We start from the raw sequence: 23,504 nt of genomic DNA on the forward strand, positions 1-23,504 counted from the left end.
GGTGGGTTGAATACTCACAGGGAAAAGCGGCGGTGTTTGTTCAATATTATGAGAGCTTATATGTGACAAGGGCCCGGCTAGATTGCGAATCAACCAACCCTCTGGTGGCAAAGCTCCCCCTACCTCTCATTTCCAACTCAGACAGGACTGCACTGAAAAACCAAAGGTTACAGGGACATTATAGTTAGGTTCTGAATTTATTTGTACAAAGAAAATAGACATTCAACAGTTGTTAGAAATGGGGTCTTTGGCTGGCAGTCAGTTTGCACTCTATCCAAGCAGGGACCCTCACTCTAGTCAGGGTAATGGAGACACACACACATATACACATATACTGATACACATATAACCCCTGCTCACCCCCTTGGTAGCTTGGCACAAGCAGTCAGGCTTATCTCAAAGGCAATGTGTAAAGTATTTGTACCAACACATACAGTGATACAGTGAAAACACTGCAAAATGGACACCACACCAGTTTAGAAAAATAGGTAATATTTATCTAAATCAAACAAGAGCAAAACGACAAAAATCCAACATACATAAGTCAATATAAATTTTCAAAAGAATAAGAGTCTTACTCCGTAGAAAACATTGACTTTACCTGGTTTGCATTAAAAATAAAGCCGCACGGGTGAGCGTGCATCGGAAAAGTCAGCAATGCGTCGATTCCTTACTCACAAGTGAGGCCATGTGACGTTTCTTCTTTGGTCGGGTAGGTGATATGTAGTTTTTCTCCCTCGCAAGAGAGAAATATGTCGATTTCCGGACAGGGCACCTCGGATCTGCTCTGATTCAGCATGACTTTGACGCCCAGGGACGATGCGTGACAAATCCGGTCGCACAGTGTTAGAAACCGCACAGCGTGGGGTTTGCATCGTTATCAGCAGCCTCAAGTGGGTATGCGTCGATCTCCCAGCCGCGATGCAGGTGGAGTGTCGACTCTTGCCACGAATTGGGTGGCGCGTCGTTTATCATCCGCGTTGCAGATGGTGCGTCAAAACTTTCCTAGCACGGCGTTCTGTGCATTGATATCAGCACTTGTTCTGCCAACTTCACCTTTCAAGGGCCCAGGGACTTGATAGGGCACCACTTGGCAGGGCAGGAGTCTCAGCAGAGAGTCCAGGTGCTGGCAGAGGAAGCCTTTGATGGCCCTGAGACTTCAAAACAGGGGGCAAGCTCAGTTTAAATCCTTGGAGATTCTTCTTCAAGCAGGAATGCACAACAAAGTCCAGTCTTTGTCCCCTTTCACAGGCAGAAGCAGCAACTACAGGACAGCCCAACAAAGCACAGTCACAGGCAGGGGCAGCACTTCTCCTCAGCTCTTCTCCTTGGCAGAGGTTCCTCTTGGTTCCAGAAGTGATCTAAAATCTGGGGTTTGGGTTCACTACTTATACCCCTTTTTGCCTTTGAAGTAGGCAAACTTCAAAGGAAAGTCTCTGATGTTCACACAATCCTGCCTTGCCCAGGCCAGGACCCGGACACACACCAGGGGGTTGGAGACTGCATTGTGTGAGGGCAGGTACAGCTCATTCAGGTGTAAGTGACCACTCCTCCCTCCACTCTAGCTCAGATAGCTCATCAGGATATGCAGGCTACACCCAAGCCCCCTTTGTGTCAGTGTCTAGAGGAGATTCACAAACAGCCCAACTGTCAGTCTGACCAATACAAGGAATCCACAAACAGGCAGAGTCACAGAATGGCTGAAGCAAGAAAATACCTACTTTCTAAAAGTTGCATTTTCAAACTAACAGTCTGAATACCAGCTTCACTAAATGTATTTTTAAATTGTGAGTTCAAAGACACCAAACTCCCATGTCTATCTGCTCTCAAAGGGACTCTGCACTTTCAAAATATTTAAAGGCAGCCCCCATGTTAACCTATGAGAGAGATAGGCCTTGCAACTGTGAAAACCAAATTTGGCAGTATTTCACTGTTAGAACATGTAAAACACATCAGTCCCTGTCCCACCTTTAATATAGACTGCGCCCTGCCCATAGGGCTACATAGGGCCTACCTTAGGGGTGCCTTACATGTATAAAAAGGGAAGATTAAGGCCAGGCAAGTGGGTACATTTGCCAAGTCAAATTGGCAGTTGAAAACTGCACACACAGATACAAGTGTTGCAGGTCCTCTAGTAGCATTTGATTTACAGGCCCTGGGCACCTCTAGTGCACTTTACTAGGTTCTTACTAATAAATCAAATATGCCAATCAAGGAAAAGCCAATTACACATACACTTTACATAGGAGCACTTGCACTTTAGCACTGGTCAGCAGTGGTAAAGTGCCCAGAGTACCAAAAACAGCAAAAACAGAGTCCAGCACACAGGCAAAATATGGTAAGCAGAGGCAAAAAAAGACAGGGGAGACCACGCCAAGGATGCCAGGTGTAACAACCAAGTTCCACTTTTGCAGACGGGTCAAGGTCGTCGGTAGGCATGCTGTGCCGGCTGGAGAAGTGTGGGTGGCTCCCAGTTCTGACGGGAGCAATGGTGGAAAGTCTCTTGGAGCTGGTACAGGGACACTGAGGGGGACCACTTGGAAAAGGTCAGTTCTTGCAGATTTAAAGGTGGTGCCTGGGGTTCCCTTTCGAGTGTCAAGGACACTAGGGGTGAGGGACCCTTGGGGCACAGCTGGTTCTTTGCTGCAGGGCACAGGGCGGCCGGGTGCAGAGTGAATCAGTGAGCCAGAGGCTGCACAAAGGAGCCCTTTGGATCTGGAGGTAGGTCTCTTTGAAGGTGGCTTACAGGACAACGGGGCACTCTGGCTGGAGGTCCAGGATGTTCCTGAAGTCCCTCGACTAGGGCTTCCTCCTGGTCCTTTTTCACCTCTGGGCGAGCTGGTTTTCTGGGTGTCTGATGACCAGTACCCAGGGTATTAGTATAGTCCGGCCACTATAGGGTGCAGTGCCACCAAACTTGGCACACTTGCAGGGTTTGTTCTCGTGGTCTTCAGGGTGTCGTCAGGTCCAGCTGCGACTTCTGGTTCGGGAGATATCAGCCGGTCAATGAAGTGACTCTCACTGGGTTTCTGGTTCTTTGGTTTTTGGAGAGTGGTACTTCCACTCAGGAGGGAGTTCTTGGGTGATTGGTGAAGCCTGGAGGTCCTCGGGGTCTCTTGAGGTCAGTCCAGTGTCCAGCTCCTCTGCAGCAGTGATTGTTGGGTCCTGGGTGCAGCAGGAATGGTTTTGGCGCCTTTCTTTGTGCAGCAGGTCCACAGTTCTCGTACCTTGGATCTTCTTTGGGATAGTATTCTTTGTGTCCTTCGAATCTGATTTCTTGGTCCAGGGATGCCCACTAAATACTGAATTTAGTAGGCATTTTAGGGGGGACCTGGTAGTGTCCAATGGGACACTTACCCGTGGGTTGCTACACCCACTATAGTGACCACTTCCTGTGGGAAGGGTCACCTTCCATAAATCTAATTGGCTATTTTCTTTCCATCTAAGATGGAGGGAAATAAAATGGAGGGTCCACATCACAGGACAACACCTTAGGGGTGGTGCATACCAGGTGAGGCCACTCCTCCTACCCTTTGTGTGGGTTCCCACCTTTGCTCCTGCCAAAAGTGGGGGCTTGCAAAGGGGGAGGCCATCTGCTGCTAGCAGCAGGCCTGGGGGTCGAGTTTCAAGGACAGTAAGCCCTTTGAAGCTCACCGCCACGGCAGTGCACATTCCTTAGGGAGCGGTGTTAGCTCCTCCAAACAGGAAAGCCATTGTTTTACAAACCAGAGAAAGTTTGGGTTTGTATATTGGCTGTGTGGAGGTGGCAGGCTGGCTAGAACCAGTCAGCAACCATGCCTGGATAGGTCTGGGCGCCCCCAATTTCGAACTCTATTATGCTGCCGCACAGTTACAGTGGATACTGAACTGGATACACAGACCCACACTGATAGAATCCGCATGGGTGATAGCGCAGTTGCATGGAGTACCACTGGTTACAGGGCTAATAAACAAAACAGTGAAAAGGGCACCTGAAAATTTATTAATGGTAGCAGCACATGCTTACTGGAAGAGATACATACAAAAAGATCGCAGAGTATGCCCCTATTCTCCGCTTATCCCCCTGGGACTGATTCCTGGCTGGGTGAACACGGCTGGAACACACTCGCTTGCAGCTTGGACGGAGGCGGGTATTTTGACAATAGGAGATTGCTTCGAGGAGGGGAGATTAATGCCATTTGAATCCATACAGGCCCTCACATCAGTGAACCCAGGGCAATTTATAGCTTATTATGCTATATGTCACTTAATTAAAAAGACATGGATAGCTGGTGACCAAGAACCAGAGATCTCCCCCACACTACATCATATGCTGCAGTATGATAATCAAATAAAAGTTGTAACTAATTTATATAAAATTCTGCACAAACCTCCTGAACCTAAACTGGAGAAAGTAAGAGAAAGATGGGATTTAGTACTGCCGACTCCGATATCGCAGGAGGACTGGCCGAAATCCTAGATTTCGCTACACTCAGTTCAACTACACACACCAGACATACTTATCACCAGCTAGGATTAAACTCATGTTTCCTGGATTGGACCCAGCCTACCCTCGATGTAATGCCCATTGGCGCACTTTTACCATGTGGTCTGGGAGTGTGCTCAGGTGAAAGGGGAGTGGAATGGAGTAGTAGAGGAAGTTTCAGAATTGACGGGTCAAATATTTGTAGCTGACCCCAAATCCTGTCTGATGGGGCTGAGGACGGAAAAAAAAAGAAACATAGACATTTACATAAGTTTGCAGACTTAGCGTACGTAATGTACAAAAGATTGATAGCCATGAATTGGAAAGCGCCTAGAGCACCAGATTTGAAAGCATGGCGCGCCCTGACACTGCGCTGGACCCGCACAGAATACCAGGTATTACGAAAATTATCCGAGGAGGGCCAACCACACACAGGATGCGAAACCTGGGAAACATTAGTAACTAAAGTAGAGGCTAAAAATGATGAGCAACCACCATGAACCCGACAATAGCATAGAACCAGGGATAAGATGGACCCTGACCACTTCTAACATAACATAGGAGTTAGACACACAAGCGCTGTTAATACACAAGTAAGTGCAGACACACTCCGACTTCACAATCAGCGGAGGAGATATGAAGTAATAAGTGCGGAGAGGCAGGCGAATCGCGACCTGCCAGGAGAGAGTACACCCATACCCATAAACTGTTAGATAATGCAGGGGAAAGTACGGGATGAGTAAATAACTAGAATCATGAATCATAATACAGTCGCAATATACACCTAAAAAGACACCAATCCAGGTGCCCCTACCACCACAAACATAACATGTAACAGGGGGGAAGAACTTTGTCAAGTTGTTGAAGTATTATATTGTAAGACTCAGCAATCCACCGCAGTAGACATATATACTGAGAGATGTAATCAGTCAAGTTTTTTTTTGTTTTTTTAAAATGTAAAACGTTATGACGGATCAATCAAATCCAACTATTGAACGTACAGAATTATTGTAACATTGATCTGCATCGAAAATTTAATAAGACATTAAAAAAAAAAAAACATGCCTGGATAGTTAACTTTTGCAGGGGGCACCTCTACGCGGACCCCTGGGTACATTTAGGGATAAATCCAATGCTAGCACCAGTTTGGATTTATCATTCTGAGTTGTTTGTTACCAAACAATCCAGGGTTCAGAGTGGCCATCATGTAGACGGGAAACTTGTGTTTGACCAGTGTCCAGCACATGTATTAAAATGGCTGCTCTCTTCACTCACTTTGTCCCAGGTGTGGCAAGGACACAGTGGGAGCATATTGCTCATGCAGCTATACCCCCACATATAATATGGAGCACACTGCTTTAGGGCTGTAAGGCCGGCCAGAGGGGTGTCTTACCCATAGTAAACGCAGTGTATGGTGGACAGGGCACCCAGGCAGTGTGTCATGTCGAGTTTGTGTTTTAGGTTTGCACCTGGGTTCATCTGGATGCATGGCCCTAGAGGGTGGCAAAATCAGTGCTGCTGCCCTCAGGGGCCTACCCCTAGTACCTCATGCCCTGGGCACAATGGTACCCATGTACTAGGACTTATAGTGGTAATTAAGGGTGCATCCAATTGTGTCAATGTATCACAACAGTTTTAGGGAACGTGCTCTGGCCCAGAGAACCTGGTTAGCAGTAGCCCTGGGCACTACACCTTCTAGCCTACATCAAACATAAGGCAAAAAGTGGGTCTAACCATGTCAAAAAGAGGCCTTTTCTCGCAACATTACCATGGCTGAAATACATAAAACAGACACCATCCACCTTGGGTCTGATTGCTCTTTGGAGACACCCAACACCCATCATCTCATCTCCTATTACACTGGTGAAGACGACCTTTTGGGAGAATGAAGAGACCAAGATTATTCAACCACCACATCCTGGCACAGACTGGTAGGTTCCTAGAAATAAAATCAACCCCCATGTTTAAGCCCTTTCTTGATGAGATTGACCCGCCATTCACGAAATCTCTTTATATAAGATTCAGGTTGGGAAACCTACCACCTGCAACTGTTACCTGCAAGTGGAACGGCCAAACCGAAGGTAGTAAACTCTGTCAAGAGTGCAGGGAAACAGAAGAGATTGATGAACACCTGTTTTTTTTTTACCAACCTACATAAGACAGTGCAAGCTCTGGATCGTGCCTCTTTGCCTCACCCTGGAAATTCGCCAACATAGGGTTGCACTTTGCAGGTCGGATACCACACCGTACATTGTATTCTCAATTACAAAGTACCTCAAATCTATCGGGCCTATTCGGTCTAAGATCTTGTCTCATTTGGTTCCCCCAAAGCAAATTATGCTTGAAGCGCTTAAGGGCTCTCGCCCCTTGGACATATAGGCAATAATTTGAATAAATGCGATCATAACTTGGTTACAATGAGTATCTATGGAATTGGAAATTGCTCAATCTTATATGTACTTTATCCTATCACTTTGTGCGTTGTTGCTTTGGGCACAAGGGGATCAAATTACCAATTTTTATAGCGACATTTAAATTTGTTTTTTATCTGAGACCTAAACAATTGTTCCGTTAGCTTGAATTTTTTAATTTTTAACCTTACTTTATCATATTTGCACAACATGTGAGTCTTTTCAGGAAAACTTTACACTGTACTTTTGATATGTTGTGGAGCTCTATTCTTAATTATTGGATGTGCTGCTTTTTTATGAAAGATTGAATATTCTAATTTGCTTGTGCTGCTTTTAAGGTCTTTGACCGAAATAAAGTGTTTTTGAGACTAATAAAATCTTATTCAACGTGTAAAGAAATCTGTGCTGAAAATAAGGAATGTGGCCACCCATGTGTTCTTGGCACTGATTTTGCAAACTTTGAGGTCAGGGGTCGGAAAGGCAGTTCCAGGGGCTGCAAGGAGAAAGTCAAGAGTCGCGACTCCGGCGCCTGGCGCCCCCTAAATGAGGTCTATGTACAACACATTCTATTGGTTCAGCATAGTGTGGGCTGACAGTGGACTTGCTGTGTTTGCCTAGGGGAAGTGTGTGCTTGTCTTGTGTTGATGTGTAGAGTGTTTGCAGAGGTGATGATACATGTGGTGCTGGAGTTGTTGAGTTGCTGCTTTCCTGTTGGCTATGTTTGCACAGGAGAGACATAATTTATCTTGTGTTGGTTCTCTAAGTGTCTGCATAGCAGGGGCGTAATTTAGGCCCCTGCAGCCTCTGGGGCACGAGAGGTCCCAACCCACCAGAGGGCCCCCAACCCATAGCCGGTGGGGCCCTCATTGACCACAAGGAACATAAATATCTGTGAGAGATGGGAGACTCAGGGGCCCCTCATCACATTCTGCATGGGAGGGCACCATCATTTGACGTTCCACCTCTGCTGCATACGTGATGACGCTGTAATGCTATCGCTACAGAGTTGCTGCATTGCCATAGTGCAAGGTAAGTTGTGCCTTGTGCAGCTATGTTGGCTGTCTGCAGTGTTGGAGCATTGACTAGCTGCAGTGGTGGTGTACTGAGGGTCTGCAGAATGGCTGCATTCAATGTCAGCAGAGGTGGTGCATCAGTACTGGTGCTTTCTGAGTCTGCACTCGTGGGGTGAGGTTGGGGGTGCTCCACCCTCAAAATAGCCATGCTAGAGCTCAGAAGGTAAGCGACCAATCAAGATGCCTTTAAGCGCTGTTTTATCTTCTGATATTCGCTGTGTGTTCACAGATAGAGGTCAAATGTCAGGCTCTATCTTCTCACAAACTTTTGCTTATTCTTTTAACATGGTCATTGGTGTTTATTTTTCTTTCTCTCACTGTAAGTTGAGAGACGTTTGTAAATTTAGCTGTGACAGTTGCTGGGGCTCAGGGAGTGTGGAAAGAAACTGTACAATGTCACTTCTTTTAACACAACAAAATGTAAATATCTGTAAATGAACTGTAAACGTATTTCAAAATATATCAGCAGTTAGGAAGGGACAAGTGAAGCAATTTTTTGTATTTTTTCGGTATGATTGAAACAAAGATTTTAGTAGGATCAAAACAAATCAAGACCATTCACTTGGTGATGTGCAAATGATACATATTCACTTAAACTCAATTTCCAAACATTATCTTTTTTGCGCAATGTAGTTTTATTAGTAAAACTGCATGTCGGTGCCAATGTAGCAACCTTTAATGGAACATGTGCTGTCTGTAAATGACAGCGCATTACAACACCACGCTTTAGTGATATGTTTGCCACAGTGTGCTCTAAAACGCACCACTGGCTGCATACCACACCTTTACCACTCTCCAGGTGAATGGGCGTGACTCGTTTGCTGTACTTGTTCTTTAAATGACACTTGGAATTTCCACAATCCTTCTGACTTCAGTGACAATAACACTGATCGCAACACCCTGACTCTGAAAATTGATCCAGTACCACTGGTGCTGAAAGAGCTGGTGACTATTTGCCTTGTTTGTGTAAGGAAAGTTGTGCTCTGTCAGTGTGTTATTGGTCTGCAAATGTGCTGCTAGGCACATCACACAGATGTTATGAGGTACCCTGTAGAATGTCTGACTGCAAATATGTTTGAAGTGCAGAGACTGCGAGTTGGTTGAGGTGTCTACGAAGCTATCATGCTGTGCGTTGTGTGGGAATCATCTATCTTACATGTTCTGTAACTTAAATAAAGAAGAACCTTCTTGTAGGTATCAGTGCTGGATCTAAGAAATCCCGCCTGCCTGTTCCACAGGGTAAGACGGTGGCTGACGTAGCGAAGCGGCTGGGCACCAAGCACGTGGTCTACAGCGGTCTGGAGAACGTGAGCGTTGTCACTGGCGGGAAGCTGGAAGTGTTGCACTTCGATGGCAAGGGCGAGGTGGAGCAGTACTTTTGGGACCAGGGGGTGCCCGTGACCAGCGTCCGCATCCCCTTCTACTATGAGAACTTCCTCACCATCATGAAGCCGCTGAAGGTGCCAGATTCTGACCATTACATCCTGGGTATGTGGTGCTCGCTCTCCAGATAGTAGCGTCTATGTGGACCTGGTATTCCTGTCTATTACGCTCTCCTTACCCAGTTTGTGCCCTTTAATGCTAACCTGAACCACCACCTTCCATGACTCAAGGCGCCACATTTGTGGTGGCGTAAACCCCTTTGACAAACTCTATATCACGCCCTTACTGTCCACAATAGAAGGAATCTAGGCCTTTTGAGGCACCTTCTCAGGATAGGCACCTTCTCACGAAACGTTGTGTTAGATCTCCATGTGATCATGAGGAATGTGTGGTTACAGCATCTAGAGGCTTTGTTGCATTTATTACCACTAAATAACAGTACTGTTCTAAGCTATCTCACTTCAAGAATGAAAGGACGAATTGGCCCTGCAGCTAGCGCCTTAGCCAAGTCAGCTATTTCATTGTCAGTACACTGTAGATGAAAGGAGTGTGGAATGCCAACTAGAAGTATCCAGGAGTAGCATCTGCTACTCTTGACATCCCCCTATTCCCCTAATGCAACCGAAGTTTGAGAAAGAGGGGTATTTTATAAAGTCACACACAGTTTCGCCTCACTAATGTCATCTGAACCTTTATCACTATGCTTGGGTGTTCGCAATATTAAGTGATTCTAATGACTCAACAATTCCCTGCTTGCTGCATATTTCACAGGGAAACAATTAAGGCTTTCTAATACTACTTGGTGATTTTTGTTTTTCAAAAGAGGACGCAACCCATCACACACACTAGAGGCATGCCATATCATATGGGTGCTCCTTCACCATCATTATTATGGTATATTCTGAGCTCATCCTGAGATCTATTTAGGTCGAGCTTAGCAGCACACAAGCGCTGCTCTTCGACCTGTTGTAATCTAATGTGTGGGCTTTAACCATGCCCATCTCACGCCCATCACTTTCATTCGTTTTTGGGCTTGCCTTTTAAAATTCCCTTGATTTCCTAGGTAAATGCTTTACCTTTGTCCTGCCTTGAGGCTGTTGTGTTATGCCTAGCAGACTGACCCTGTTACATGGATTATTGCAAGATTGGCCAGCTACCTTAATATGGCGCACTATTTTTTTCTTTTGCCTTGCTGCTTCGCGATGCGTGGCCATATGTTGTTTCTTCCTCTTCCTTGTTTTAGGCATGCTGCTGTTTCTTTGTTGTGTCTGCTCACAAAGGCTGCAAGCTGGAGGGGAGTTATTTTTAATTTATTTAATACACTTTTTTCTAAAAGGTTCCTATAGCGCAAACTCGATCAGAGGAGCGCTGAAGTTTCATATAGCGGGAACTCGATTGGAGGAGTGCTATACATGACTATGTGAAGTTTCATATAGTGTGACCTCGATCAAAGGAGTGCTTTACATGAGGACCACTTTACAAGTTTAGCAGTTGAAAAAATATACAAACTGGAGCATTTACAAAAGAAATAAACAGAGAAATCCTCAAAGCTGCTCTCCCGGCACAACGGGGGAGCCGATACTACAATATTTACTGCACTTGGGAAACTCGCCCCATAATGCTTTGCGGGGCATTTCTTTTTCAAAACATTTTTGCCATTAACTCAGCCTGTGGTGGTCCTAGAACAATGGGACCACCACTGAACTGTGCAGCACGATGCACTCTTTCTATTTACATCATCTGTGGGTCCCCCACCCTAAGTTGTGGGGGACCCCAAAATAGTAACCTCTCCCACCATTCCGTTTATTTTTAAGCTTTCTCAATGCCGGAATTTCTGTTTTACATTTGAGAGTAGTTTGTGTTTTAAGGGCCTTGTTTGTAGTAATATTGCAATAGACCTGCTAGGCCTGAAAATGTGTAAAGCACTATGTTTTCTAGGGGATACATATATGGTTACACTGTATTACTTTATGCCATTCTGTTTTTATGTCATTATGCCCTCTAGGGGCTGATTATTTTGTTACATAACCATGTTTCTTACAAGTGTTATTTTTAATATGTTGTCCTCTATGGGTTGTTCTGAGCATTACAATCAAGATACTACAATATTTGCTGAACTTGGAAAATCCCCTGATAATGCTTTGCAGGGCATTCCTTTCACAAAACATTTTTGCCCATAACTCACCTAGGACAATGGGACCACCACCAAAATGTTCAGAACAACACACTCTTGTTGTCTCGAACATCTCTGGGTCCCTATACTAGGTTGGGGGGACCCCGAAATAGTAACCTCTCCCACTATTCAGTGTCTTATTAAGCTCTCTCATGTCTGGAACTTTTGTTTTACAGCTGGGAGTAGTTTTTGTTTTAAGGGCCTTGTCTGTAATAGTATTGCTAAAGGCCTGCTAGGCCTGAAGATGTGTAAGGCACTACACTCTCTAGGGGCTACATATATGGTTACACTGCATTATTTTCTGCCCTTCTGTTTTTATGTCCTCATGCCCTCTAGGGGCTGACTGTATGGTTACATGACCATGTTTCTTATAAATTTTATTTTTAAAGTGGTGCTTTCTAGGAGTTGTTCTGAGCATTTCAATCAAGATACTACAATATTTGCTGCACTTGGTTCGGGCATTCCTTTCACAAAACATTTTTGCCCATAACTCACCACATGACCTGCTCTTTCTGTCTAGGTCATCTCTGAGTCCCCACACTAGGTTGGGGGGGCCCCAAAATAATAATATAAAAAAATATATTAAATAATGGCAATATTTCATTTTTTGCTGCAGCTAGAGGAAGAAGGTAAACGGAAGTGCTTTAATTATATGCAAGGTCACTGGAATTATGTGGTAGAGAGGACCAAATTATGCATCAGGGTTAACCAATTTATGTGGCAAGAAAAGTCCAGTTATGCATTTACAATACCAATAGCTCTAACTCAAGCATATGCGAGACCTGTTACATTGAAAATGCGTGTTTATTTTTGATGGAAGTTTTGTAAAACGTAAAGGGTAGTGAGTTATAGGTTAAAACTGTATTGAGACAGGCACTATTATTGTTGCTTTATTATGGGATGACCCTATCTCATACAAGATTAAAATCAGGGAAGGAGTGGGGTGTAGTAGAGTTTATGGCACCTTCCTCCCTGCCTTGTTTGGATCAACACGTTTCAGCCCCCGTCAGTGTGCTGTCACATCTGTGGGTATTCTGGTTAATTACATCTATGGGGGAAGACATGATAATTGTTAATATATCTGTTAATGCCTATTTGTTCCTATTGGGCCCAAAGTACTAAATAAACTTTCAAACTTTGCCTGACCTTCCATGACTTGCAACATCTTAGAGATTTAAGAAGGGAACAGTGGAATATACCTCTTGGTTTTGTGATGTGTTATTTGGAGGAAGGAGGTTGGACAATGATATTAAAAAATATTGGGGTCACCCTCCATATAAGAAAGTGCTGTATTCCCCCAACATTTGTCTTCCTTAATTCTCTCTTCTTCCTTCCTGCACTAGTGTTGCCCATGGGTGATATTCCAATGGATGGTATATCCGTTGCAGACATTGGACCTGCCGTGGCTAGACTCTTTGAGTCCCCGCAAGGTTTCCTGGGGAAGCCCGTTGGGCTGACCGCTCAGCGTCTGACAGTCAAGCAGTACGCGGAGGTACTATCCAAGCACATGGGGAAGACAGTGATGGAATCCAAGGTGAGTCCAAAATGTGAGAAGAAAACAGCGTGCTCCACAACTAACAGTTAATTTTATATCTATGTTTTAGTTACTGGTCTAAAAATATCCATGTGCAATTTTTTTTTACTCCGATGGAGAAAAAATGGCAGTTAATTCCATACATGCTACGTTGTCTCCATCGTGCATGTGGTAAACCTCATATTTTCTAGTTTTTATGTGAGATGTTGCAGCCAGCTAAAGCCTGGTGATAGGCACCTTGGTGCATTTCTCTTTTTCCCTTAGCTCTCAAAGTCACCCCCATCCATGCCAGCAAGGCCAGAACCAACCAAGATCTTTATTACAAGACATCTGTCTGCAGAGTCGCATTAATGGTACTCCTTATTTGTAATGAGGTAGCGGGTACTTTGATAAAGTTATGCCATTGGAAAATGTCAATAAAAACACAAATACATTTGTGCTCAGCTCCAAATAGGAATCAGCCTCCTTCGTGAGTATTTTTTCCTACTCTTGGGCATGGATGACCCTGTAAGTGTGCAGGCAACTTTAAAATAAGCAGCTGCTTTAAATTGTGAAAGTAAAGTGTGTAAGGAGAGGGTCCAAGGTGTTGGAGGAGAGTGTGGTCTCATGGTGTACATGCTGGCTAAGTGGATTTGATCTGGATAAATAAATTATATCTATAAAAAATGCCATTGTTTTAGCAAATGTAGGAAACGGAAGAGAAGCACTGAGTTCCCATCCACGAGCTCAGAGTTTGGCAGGGTTCCTTGCTGGCCGGAAAGATACCAAGATGCTTCTCAGAGGCAGCTTAATATAAAGCATCTCCTGGCTACCCAAATGTACATTAGCCCATCGGAATGTTGAGAGCTCCACTTAAGACAATGAAGCGGCTCAGGGCCAATAATGAACGGTAATGAATGTCAGCTCCAACATTCCAATGCTCTTCTCCCTGTTTAGTTCAGAAGATTCCACCTTCCATGAGTAAAATATTCTAATAACCTTACAGACCATCTTTCTGGACCTGTCCCTTGTTTTAGGACCTCACCTGTGCCTCGGGCCCATAACCTGGATTCACGGCCTTTCACAAATGGTATCACACTTGGCAGTGTGCTATAAGGCCATATCACAGACAGCACAGTTAATTGCCCAGATTGGGCTTTGGAAACCATGAATGGGTTTACGAGGATCAAAGCACTGATCCGAAATATGTAGATCTGATGACTGGGGTCATTTACACACTAAAGAATAAAAAATGGTGATGGATGGAATGCTTGAATTATGCCCAGCCACTGTTACGCTTACTTGGGGCTGAATCCCAGGCCACCGTGTTTTTGCACACCATGCCATCTCAGTTTAGACTCAGTCATATGCAAATCAGTCTTGCCCCTGCTCCAATGGGAACCGTCCAGCCCAAATAATGCTTGAAATGCTACCGGAGTGATTGCCAGTGGTCAGACTTATTGCAAGCATCCTCCCATCACCTTTTGTGTGTAAGTGGCCAAAGGTATGCCCAGACGTATGTCCCTTGCTCACTGTGCCACCGGACCCAAGCTACACCCAAGTGAAGACCCCAATTATGGTGAAACAAGCATTTTTTTTATTTGATTGATTTAGATCTCAACAGAGGTCAACAATACAAAACACCATAAAATATCACAAAAAAGGTTAAAAGACACAGCCAGCACTGCAGATGCCTCTAGTTAATACAAAGATAAAAACGTTTTACAGAATGTAAACTGTTAATACACACAAATTCATCAGACAAGGACTTTGCTAGAGCAATCAGGTAATTGATTTTAAACACACCAAATTTAAAACACAAAGGTTTTATAAAACAGATCCTCAACTCTACCACTTTCCTATGAGGACAGGTTTATAAAACATGTTGGCCATCTTGAATCCCTCCATGGCAGAGGTCACATATTACTGCCTTATCACTAGAATTCTTCCAGTGTCTAGTAACACTATTTAGTGGTAGCAGGCCCAAGCGTAGCATGATTATACACCACGTAGTGTAAACCCCAAATACTTTTGAGGACTTTGATATACAAAATTATCAGCAAGAGGCCTAGACATCGCCAGCCGGGAGCAATGTGCGGTGTCCAGCGTAAAACTTAGGGCCTCATTTACGAGAAAGTGGCACAGTGTGAAGCTGTGCCAAAATTGGCAGCGCCGTGCTGCGTCACTTGAGAAACGCAGGGATGCACCGTATTTACAAAAATACAGCGCACCCCTGTGCTTCCACTAGCGCTGGTGCTAAAACTAGCTGCATAGTTCAAGGGTGCCTGTGTTGCCGGGAAAGATTTTTATGTGCAGGAAGGTGTCCCTTCCTACACATAAACAATTAATAATGGCGATTTAGTCCTATGTATGCTGCAAAATGCAGCACACATAGGAAAAGCAAATGCGAGGAGAAATAAAAGTATTTCTCTTCGCAGCGCCATGCTAACGCCACCCCGGGGGTGGGTTCGTTTTTGGTGCTGCCTCAGATTTACGAATGCTCGTAAATCTGAGGCAGCGTCAAAATGCAATAGGTGTTGCAGCAGAACGCCCACAGCAACACCAACTACACGCCCCTCTGCCGAAGAAAACTGCTTTGGCAGGGTCCATATTTACAAGGCAATGTTAAGCCACGCAAAGTGGCTTAATGCCGCCTGGCAAATATGGAAAATGGCACAGCGCTAGTGGAGCATCACTAAAAGTGACACTCTGGGGGCGTTAGGGGCTTGTAAATAAGCCCCTTAGTCTGGGCATTGAATTCCTCAAAAACTTCTTCAAATGTCCTGATGTCCATGTTTTCAAATGGGCGATAGAACCCTGGAATTTCTCTTGCACAGTCACAAGATTGCTATTGAAGGTATATAACCTTCCATCCTCTGAAAGGCCTCAACTCTCAAGAATGCTCTCAAGGAGCGTTCAGTCACATGCAAAAGGTCATAAGCCCACCGAATTACATTTGCCAAAGATCTAGAATAGGCACTGGGCAAAGAAAACTCTAGGCATAATTCCTGTATAGGGGTGGCGTGGCTCAAGGATGTAATCTTGCGGAGAAGCCTTCCTTCAATTATGTTTAGAATTGACCATTTGCTAGCGGGAATATATTCAAGTGCTTACAAGAGGATAGGAGGTATCTTGACCTGGTGGATGACAAGAAGGATTTTAAAATGTCTCTTGCCAGAGGTGGAGTAAAATCTTTTTAAAGCACCTACATGGGCAGTAGCCTTAAGCCCTATGTGGGAAACATGAGAGCTACATTCTCAAGTCTGCAAGAACACCCACCCTAAATAAGTACATGTTTCGACCACTTCAACTGGCCTTCCTCTTAGTCTCCAGTTATGAGGACAATACTGTCTCCTCCCTCTGAATACTTTGGTTTGAGATATGTTAACTTTCAGGAGGTTTTCCTCAGAGTATTTAAATGGCGCGCCAATATTACGCTGAAGACGAAGTAAGGTCTAGAATGACCACGTCATCAGCATACATTAACACATGCACATTTTGAGAAGCTAGTTTTTTCCAAGGAAGGTTGCTTTAGAAGAACTAGCTGACAAATCACTAAGAAATGAGGAAAATAGAAGAGGGGCTAAAATGCATCCCTGCTTCAGTCCATTGTGTGTACGTATCCTTGGAGTCAACCCTTTACCTCCCCCATTGGAACTCTGCACCACGTAGATGTGCGCAGTGCGACTATTAGCCGAAGTGGCGTATTGGGGATTCCCAGGCTCTCTAATTTCATCCATAGGGTAGGTCTATCAACCCTATCAAATGTGGTAGAGAAGGCAACACACACACAATAAACCACGTGTGATTTATTCACCACAAACTTATCAATAACTGTTTGTAATACAGAAATATTATCTGTAACTGAGTGTTTGGACTGAAAACCTGGATGAACTGTTGGAATCACCCCCCTAGAAAAGGCCCACTCCTTAAGGTGGCCCAAAATACTGGTGGCAAAAATCCCCCCTGAATCTCCCGAGAAGTGCAATTTGACAATAATTTCAGGGAGAAGACCGGGAACCTTTTTGTGAAGAGGGACCACTATACTACCGGACGAAGAGCTTGGGATGCTTCCTGTTTCATATCAATGGGAAAAAAGTGGATAGAGAAACTTGTTCCATCCTACTGGGTCATCCCGGAGTGCTTTTATGGGAGGCTTATCAGGACCCATTGCTGCTGAGTGTCGTGCTTTCCTTATATATAATTCGATCAGCCTAGTCCTGGGGGGTTGTCACATACCGTGTTTGATGATCGAGAGGCAAGACAACAATGGACTCCTCCTGCTCCAGCAGTGAGGGGTTCGGCCCATACAGTTCAGAAAAATAACGTATCCATTCCTTCTGTGGGATGGGAATTCCAGAGGGCTTTTTGGTAATTCCCTGAGACTTAGATGTGAGCCTTGAGCTCACAAAACTAGGGGCCTGGGGATTTAATTGCACTGTCTCCTCCCTGTTGGGAGAATAGAAAAACACACTAGAGGCTTGCAGACTCTCTAAATTTGCCAAAGATACAACTTCTCCCTTTGCCTCGTCACTAGAGGGAGCTATAGACCGGTCAAATTTTACTCTGTGGGGCTTATGTTTGGAAATTATTTCTGGTGACAGGTTTTCCACTGGTGATATAGTGGTGAAGAAGACGAAGGATACCTTAGTGAACTAGCTCCCGTTGCAGAGTTGAATATTGGATAGCAGGAGTAAACTGCTGTCTCTGAACTTGCCTCTAGGTACTATGAAGGATCAACTAACAACCTACGGAGTGAATAAACTATTTCAGTCCCACCTCCTTTCTTTTTTCTCCCCTACTGGGATCTCGTGGTAGTCTGAGTTGCACTAGGGTTTGTGAGCATATTCTGTGAGAATGTAGTTTTTAGAAAGCTGCGGTCACACTTATGAGCCTACTCGCTAGAGGGGCGGCCTTTGCAGCTGTGAGCAGGTTTTGCCTCTAAAATTGAAGTCTAAATTTCCACTGAGTGGTCCGAGTTGTTTGTTATTTTTTCTAATAGTGAAAGAATGGTTTCACGTACCCTTTGAATGGTTTGTAGAGAGTCAAAGATTATAAAATGCTTGTCTACAGGGTGAAATTATAATAATATAGGTAGATCCGAGTAATGAGATAAACTAGTATCCAATGCCAATACTTTGCTTAGTGTACTATTAAAAGGTTGAAGAGTCTCTTGGGGGTTTCTCCGTCCGGGTGAGGAAGCTGGCTGAGCTCAATATCCGGGAGTGTAAAATCCATTGGAGGTGAACATATTGAAGGAGCATTTAGGGTACCCTCGATTGCTTGTACTCAAGGAAGTTATCGGTCCTAATGCTTTCAGTATTATCTAAAACTTTTAGCACAGCTTTGTTACAATCTGTTTTTAAAATATCACTTGATTCATCACCTGGCACTGATGTACAACCGACCGTTTAATGCTTGGTAGGGTGACCACCCGTCCGTAAATGTCACGGACTGTCCGTGATTTCACCCTGCTGTCCGTTGTCCGTGATGAAAGCTTTAACGGACGGCATTTGTCCGTAATTTTAGCCTTTCACCTAAAGGGCAACGGAGGTACCTCATAGTACTAACAAACATTGGCAAAGCCAATAGGTCTCATCCACGAAAGAGTTATTGGCCTTGCTAATGTGTTTTAGCCATGTTATACACCAGAGTAGCTGCTGTTCAGCATGGCTTAAGCTAGTGGCATAGTGGTGTGGAGTGGAGTAGAGTAGTATAGGAGCAATGGCGTAGAGCCCAGTGGTGCAAAGTACAGTGCAGTGGGGTAAAGTGCAGTTGTTTAGAGTGCGTTAGCATAGAGTGCAGTGGTTTAGAGTGCAGTGGCATGGAGTGGCATGGGACAGAGTAGAGTGGCATAGAGTGCAGTGGAGTAGAGTGGCATACAATAGAGTAGCAGAGAGAGCAGTAGTGTAGAGTGGTGCAGTGGCATAGATTGCAGAGTAGACTCACATTGCAGGGAGTGCAGTGGTGTAGTGTAGAGTGGTGCAGAATAGAGCAAAGTGCTGTAGAGTGGAGTGATGCAGAGTAGAGTGGCATAGAGTGCAGTGGCATAGAATGCAGTAGTACATAGTACATTGGTGTATAGTAGAGTGGTGGAGAGTGCAACACTGCAGAGTAGAGTGTCAGTGTAGTGATGTAGAGTGGAGTACAGTGGCACAGAGCAGTGGCGTAGAGTACAGTTGTACAGAGTAGAGGGCAGTGGAGTACAGTGCAGTTGTTTAGAGTGCATTGGCGCAGAGTGCAGTGGCATAGAGTGGCATGGGATAGAGTTACATAGAGTGCAGTGGAGTAGAGTGGCATACAATAGAGTAGCAGAGAGTGCAGTAATGCAGAGTGGTGCAGTGTCAGAGTGCAGAGTAGACTCATGTGGCATAGAGTGCAGTGGTGTAGAGTGGTGCAGAGTGGAGTTTTGTAGAGTGGTATAGAGTAGAGTATAGTGCCTAGAGTGCAGTGGCATAGAGTAGAGTGGTGTAGAGTGCAGTGGCATAGAATGCAGTAGTACATAGTACATTGGTGTATAGTAGAGTGGTGGAGAGTGCAACACTGCAGAGTAGAGTGTCAGTGTAGTGATGTAGAGTGGAGTACAGTGGCACAGAGCAGTGGCATAGAGTACAGTGGTGCAGAGTAAAGGGCAGTGGCATACAGTGCAGTTGTTTAGAGTGCACTGGTGTAGAGTGCAGTTGCATAGAGTGGCATTGGGCAGAGTAGAGTGGCATAGAATGCAGTGGAATAGAGTATATTGGGGCAGAATGCAGTAGTACAGAGCAGAGTGGTGTAGAGTATAGTGGTGGCCAGAGCAGTGTTGCAGAGTGTCAGCTTGCAGTGGTGTAGAGTTCAATGAACTAGAGTGCAGTGGTCAGAGTGGTATGGAGTACAGTGGCGTAGAATAGATTGTTTCAGAGTAGAGCGCAGTTGCATAGAGTGGAGAGGTGCAGGGTAGAGTGCAGTGGCATAAAATGCAGTGGCACAGGGTGCAGTGGCATAAAGTAGATTATTTCACAGTAGAGTGAGGTGGCTTAGAGTGGAGAAGTGCAGGTTAGGATGGAGTTGCATAAAGTGGCATAGAGTGTGATGGCATAGAGTAAAGTAGTGGAGAGTGCCGTGGCACAGAGTGCAGAGGTGCAGAGTAGATTAGAGTGATGTACAGTGTATTGATGTAGAGTGCAGGGGCATAGAGTTGAGTGTTACAGAGTAAAGTGCATTAGCATAGAGTGTATTAGCTTAGAGTGCAGTGGCGTACAGTGCAGCGTTGCAGAGTGGCAGAGAGTGGAGTTATGCGGATTAGATTGGTGTTGCCTAGACTGGAGTGGTATGGCGTGCAGACGAGCAGAGCGCAGTGGTGTAGAGAGGCGTTAGAGTAGAGTAGTACAGAGTAGAGTAGAGAGGCATAGTGTGAAGTAGCATAGAGAGCAGTGCATAATGTGGAGTGGTTCCGAATGGAGAAGAGTGCAGTGGCATGGAGTGGAGTAAAGTAGAGTGATACAGAGTAGGGTGCAGTGGTGTGGAGTGGTGCAGAGCAGAGTGGAGTGGAGCATGCATGGTGTGGTAACACACTGCCATTACAGACAACACATTTGTGATTGAAATTACCATTACATTTGCACAGATATACAGTTTTTCAAATCAAACTATACTGTGCACAGACGATGATGTGTGGAAATTGCATCAGCTAATGCAATGATTTGTTTTAATCATGTAAAGGTATTTGTTTCCAGCACAGTTCAGAATTAACAAAAATGTGCTTGATTTCTACTTCTAATTCTGATATATTCTGAAGTCTATTTAAAGGTTGTCATGTGATAGAAAAAACTCTTTCCTAACCCCAGTATCCAGCAAGATTGTCGCATAAATCCTCTCACTTTGAAGTCAGAGAAAGGAAAGTAAACACTAAGTTCCCACCGAAGACAGAGCCTGACATTTGACTTTGTTCTTTGAATGCACAGCAAATATGATAAGATAAGAACAAGATTTACAGGCCTGTTTACAGAAAGGGAGCACTCAGCAGGATACTGTAAATAAGGTTTTGGCAAGGGAAGGGACTAATTCAAGCTGCATAGCCTAAAACAAATAAAGCCAGCAAACTGAAAGCAACAATTTGTGAGTTACAAACCACAAGGCCAATGGCAAGCAACGGGCAGAATGCATTCACAAGGAAGCACTATGAATTTACTTAAAGTGACAGCTGTGGGATACTTTGTGGGGAAAGTCCAGTATTTTAGTCCATATCTTGCAGAGGTTTGGCTACATCAATCACCCAGGTAGTATGTCAAGAAGACCTGGAGTGGTTTCCATGTTGCAGGATAGGTCTGTGCACCCATTCTATCAGTTTGCCACCATTTCCTATGGTACAGAGCTTCTGGCACACCTCTTGTAGGGTTAGTGCTAGGTGGCAGACATGAAATAGGGCATTTAATGATTATTTAAGGTGGTTGTACGTAAGGAGTTGACCGGGTTGAAGATGGTAGTCTGCCACAAGGGTTTGGAAATTTAGTAGCTCACTGTTCAGAAACAAAGTCCCCAATTTTAAGTCACCTGCAACAAGCCAATGATGGAGTTGCTCTAAGCACAGCCATCCTGTGCGAGTGGGAAGGCTTAGCAAAGGTAGTGCAGGAGCATAGGGTTTCTTTGTGTCAGTGAGTTTACAGGTTCTGGCAAGGCAAGAGAAAGCCATGCATGATAACCCCAGATAGTGATCTGTAGAATGGTCAGTAGGAAACAATGAGCAGTGCATTAATCCTTCCTTAAAAGTCTTTACTGGTAAACCCCATCTCATGCAGGGAGGTGGGCAGAAAGCCAGAGAGCCACCCATTGGACCTCTGCAGCTGAGTAATAGCATTCTAAGTCCAGAAGATCTAATCCACCCGCAGTCACAGTTAGCTTTAGAGTGGAAAGAGCTCCCGATGGCGCCGCAGCAACCAAATCAGAAGTGTTCCATGTCTGAAGAAGGAATGAAGGACGAGCAGGGGAAGGTTTGCAAAATAATACTATCATTAGGGTAGCACACCATCTTCACTAGTGCCACGTGGCCTTTACTGAAAGCAGAAGAGAAGACCAAAGAGCAAACTGGGCTTGGAGGGACCGTTCGCTCTGCCGAGATTTTCATCCTGGAAATCAGTGTAAGAATGGTAGATATTAATCACTAGGTATCAAAAGGTAACTGGTTCCCAGTTCAATCTGAGATCTAATTGTATATGAAGGTGAAAACAGTGCCATATGTTAAAGAAACACTAATTAAATTTTAAAAATTTTAAATTTTGTTTGTGCAATTTACATCCCAAATATTGTGAAGATTCTATGTGTACTTGACACTTAGGGATAACCCAGATCTCTAGTTTGGCTTTTGCTCAATTTCAAAACCATATAAAGACATGGACTAAGCGGGCAATTCCCTTGCACAACCTTGCAAGGGGTCTGGCCCCTGCTCACCCTTCACAAGCACTAACAGGGGACCATTGCACCAGAAGAGTTTGCCAAGGTGGATGGGTGTTGATTGTTGAACCACTTGACCCTTCTGTTCTGCTCCTGTGTGCAGAGACAACTTCCCAGGTACCCAATACCTTCAAATAGTCTTGGTGGACCTATCTTGTCTGATTTTAGGAATTGCCCCACCTTGTTCTTCTCTTCTTTATTCATCCAGTTTTTAGCAACAACCCTTTGAATTACTTGCCGTGGATCTCCCATTTGATCTCGATTCCATCCTACTCTATTATTATCTTTGATTGGTAGTCCGGGCTCCCATTTGTTAGATAAATGTAGAGTCCCAAACATACACTCTAGTGCACTGAGACTACAGACAAGTTATGGGTACATCACATCCTGTCATTAGGTGTGAGACTGTCACCCACACCATCTGCCCTGCCTCTTCAAAAACAAATTAGGTTGAAAGTCCATGGGCGGTTGGGGTAAGCCAGATGTTTTTGTTCAATTTGTTTAAACTAGCATAAGGTTAATTACCTTAATGTTTCCCAAACTGTTTGCCAGGGGTTTTAAAATGTTCAGAAACATAATCAAAATGTTGCTGTTACTTTCTCTTCAGGAAAGATCGGGTAGATTTGGGTAGGGGTGATGGTCTTGCTGTGAAGGGCATTAATTTACTACTGAACAGGGACGTAATGTGACACCTGAATGTAGCATACCAGGAGGCAATCACAAAAGGTCCACAGTGACTAAATAGTGCTATGTTAAAAAAGAGTAAATACATGCACTGACAACATAGTGAGGCATGGCCTCTCTTGCGTGTGTCTGTAAAACTGACCTTTGTTCTTGAATTTTTGTCCTGAATTTTGACCCTTTGTCCTGAATTTTTGTCCTGAATTTTGACCCTTTGTCCTGAATTTTTTATAGTCCTGTCCAGAATTTGCCTCAGTGCCAGGTGGTCACCCTACTGCTTGGTCATTTACAGTTCGTATCAAAGAGATCATAGGGAAAAATGTAGGGATTGCTGTTACCCCTTCAAGGACGCTGTACCCAGCCTCTTCAGTACTAA

The 23,504-nt window shown here is 44.5% G+C and overlaps 1 protein-coding gene across 1 annotated transcript in view; it reads left to right on the forward strand.

The window, feature by feature from the left end:
- LOC138282915 (nmrA-like family domain-containing protein 1) overlaps positions 1–23,504 on the forward strand; it is a 172,916-nt gene that overhangs the window by 119,696 nt on the left and 29,716 nt on the right. The window contains exons 3-4 of the mRNA XM_069220941.1: positions 9,188–9,437; positions 12,849–13,039. Of these exons, the coding sequence (XP_069077042.1) occupies positions 9,188–9,437; positions 12,849–13,039 (441 nt within the window). The remainder of the gene's footprint in view (positions 1–9,187; positions 9,438–12,848; positions 13,040–23,504) is intronic.

Source organism: Pleurodeles waltl, chromosome 2_2, assembly GCF_031143425.1.
Source record: "Pleurodeles waltl isolate 20211129_DDA chromosome 2_2, aPleWal1.hap1.20221129, whole genome shotgun sequence".
NCBI lineage: Eukaryota > Metazoa > Chordata > Amphibia > Caudata > Salamandridae > Pleurodeles > Pleurodeles waltl.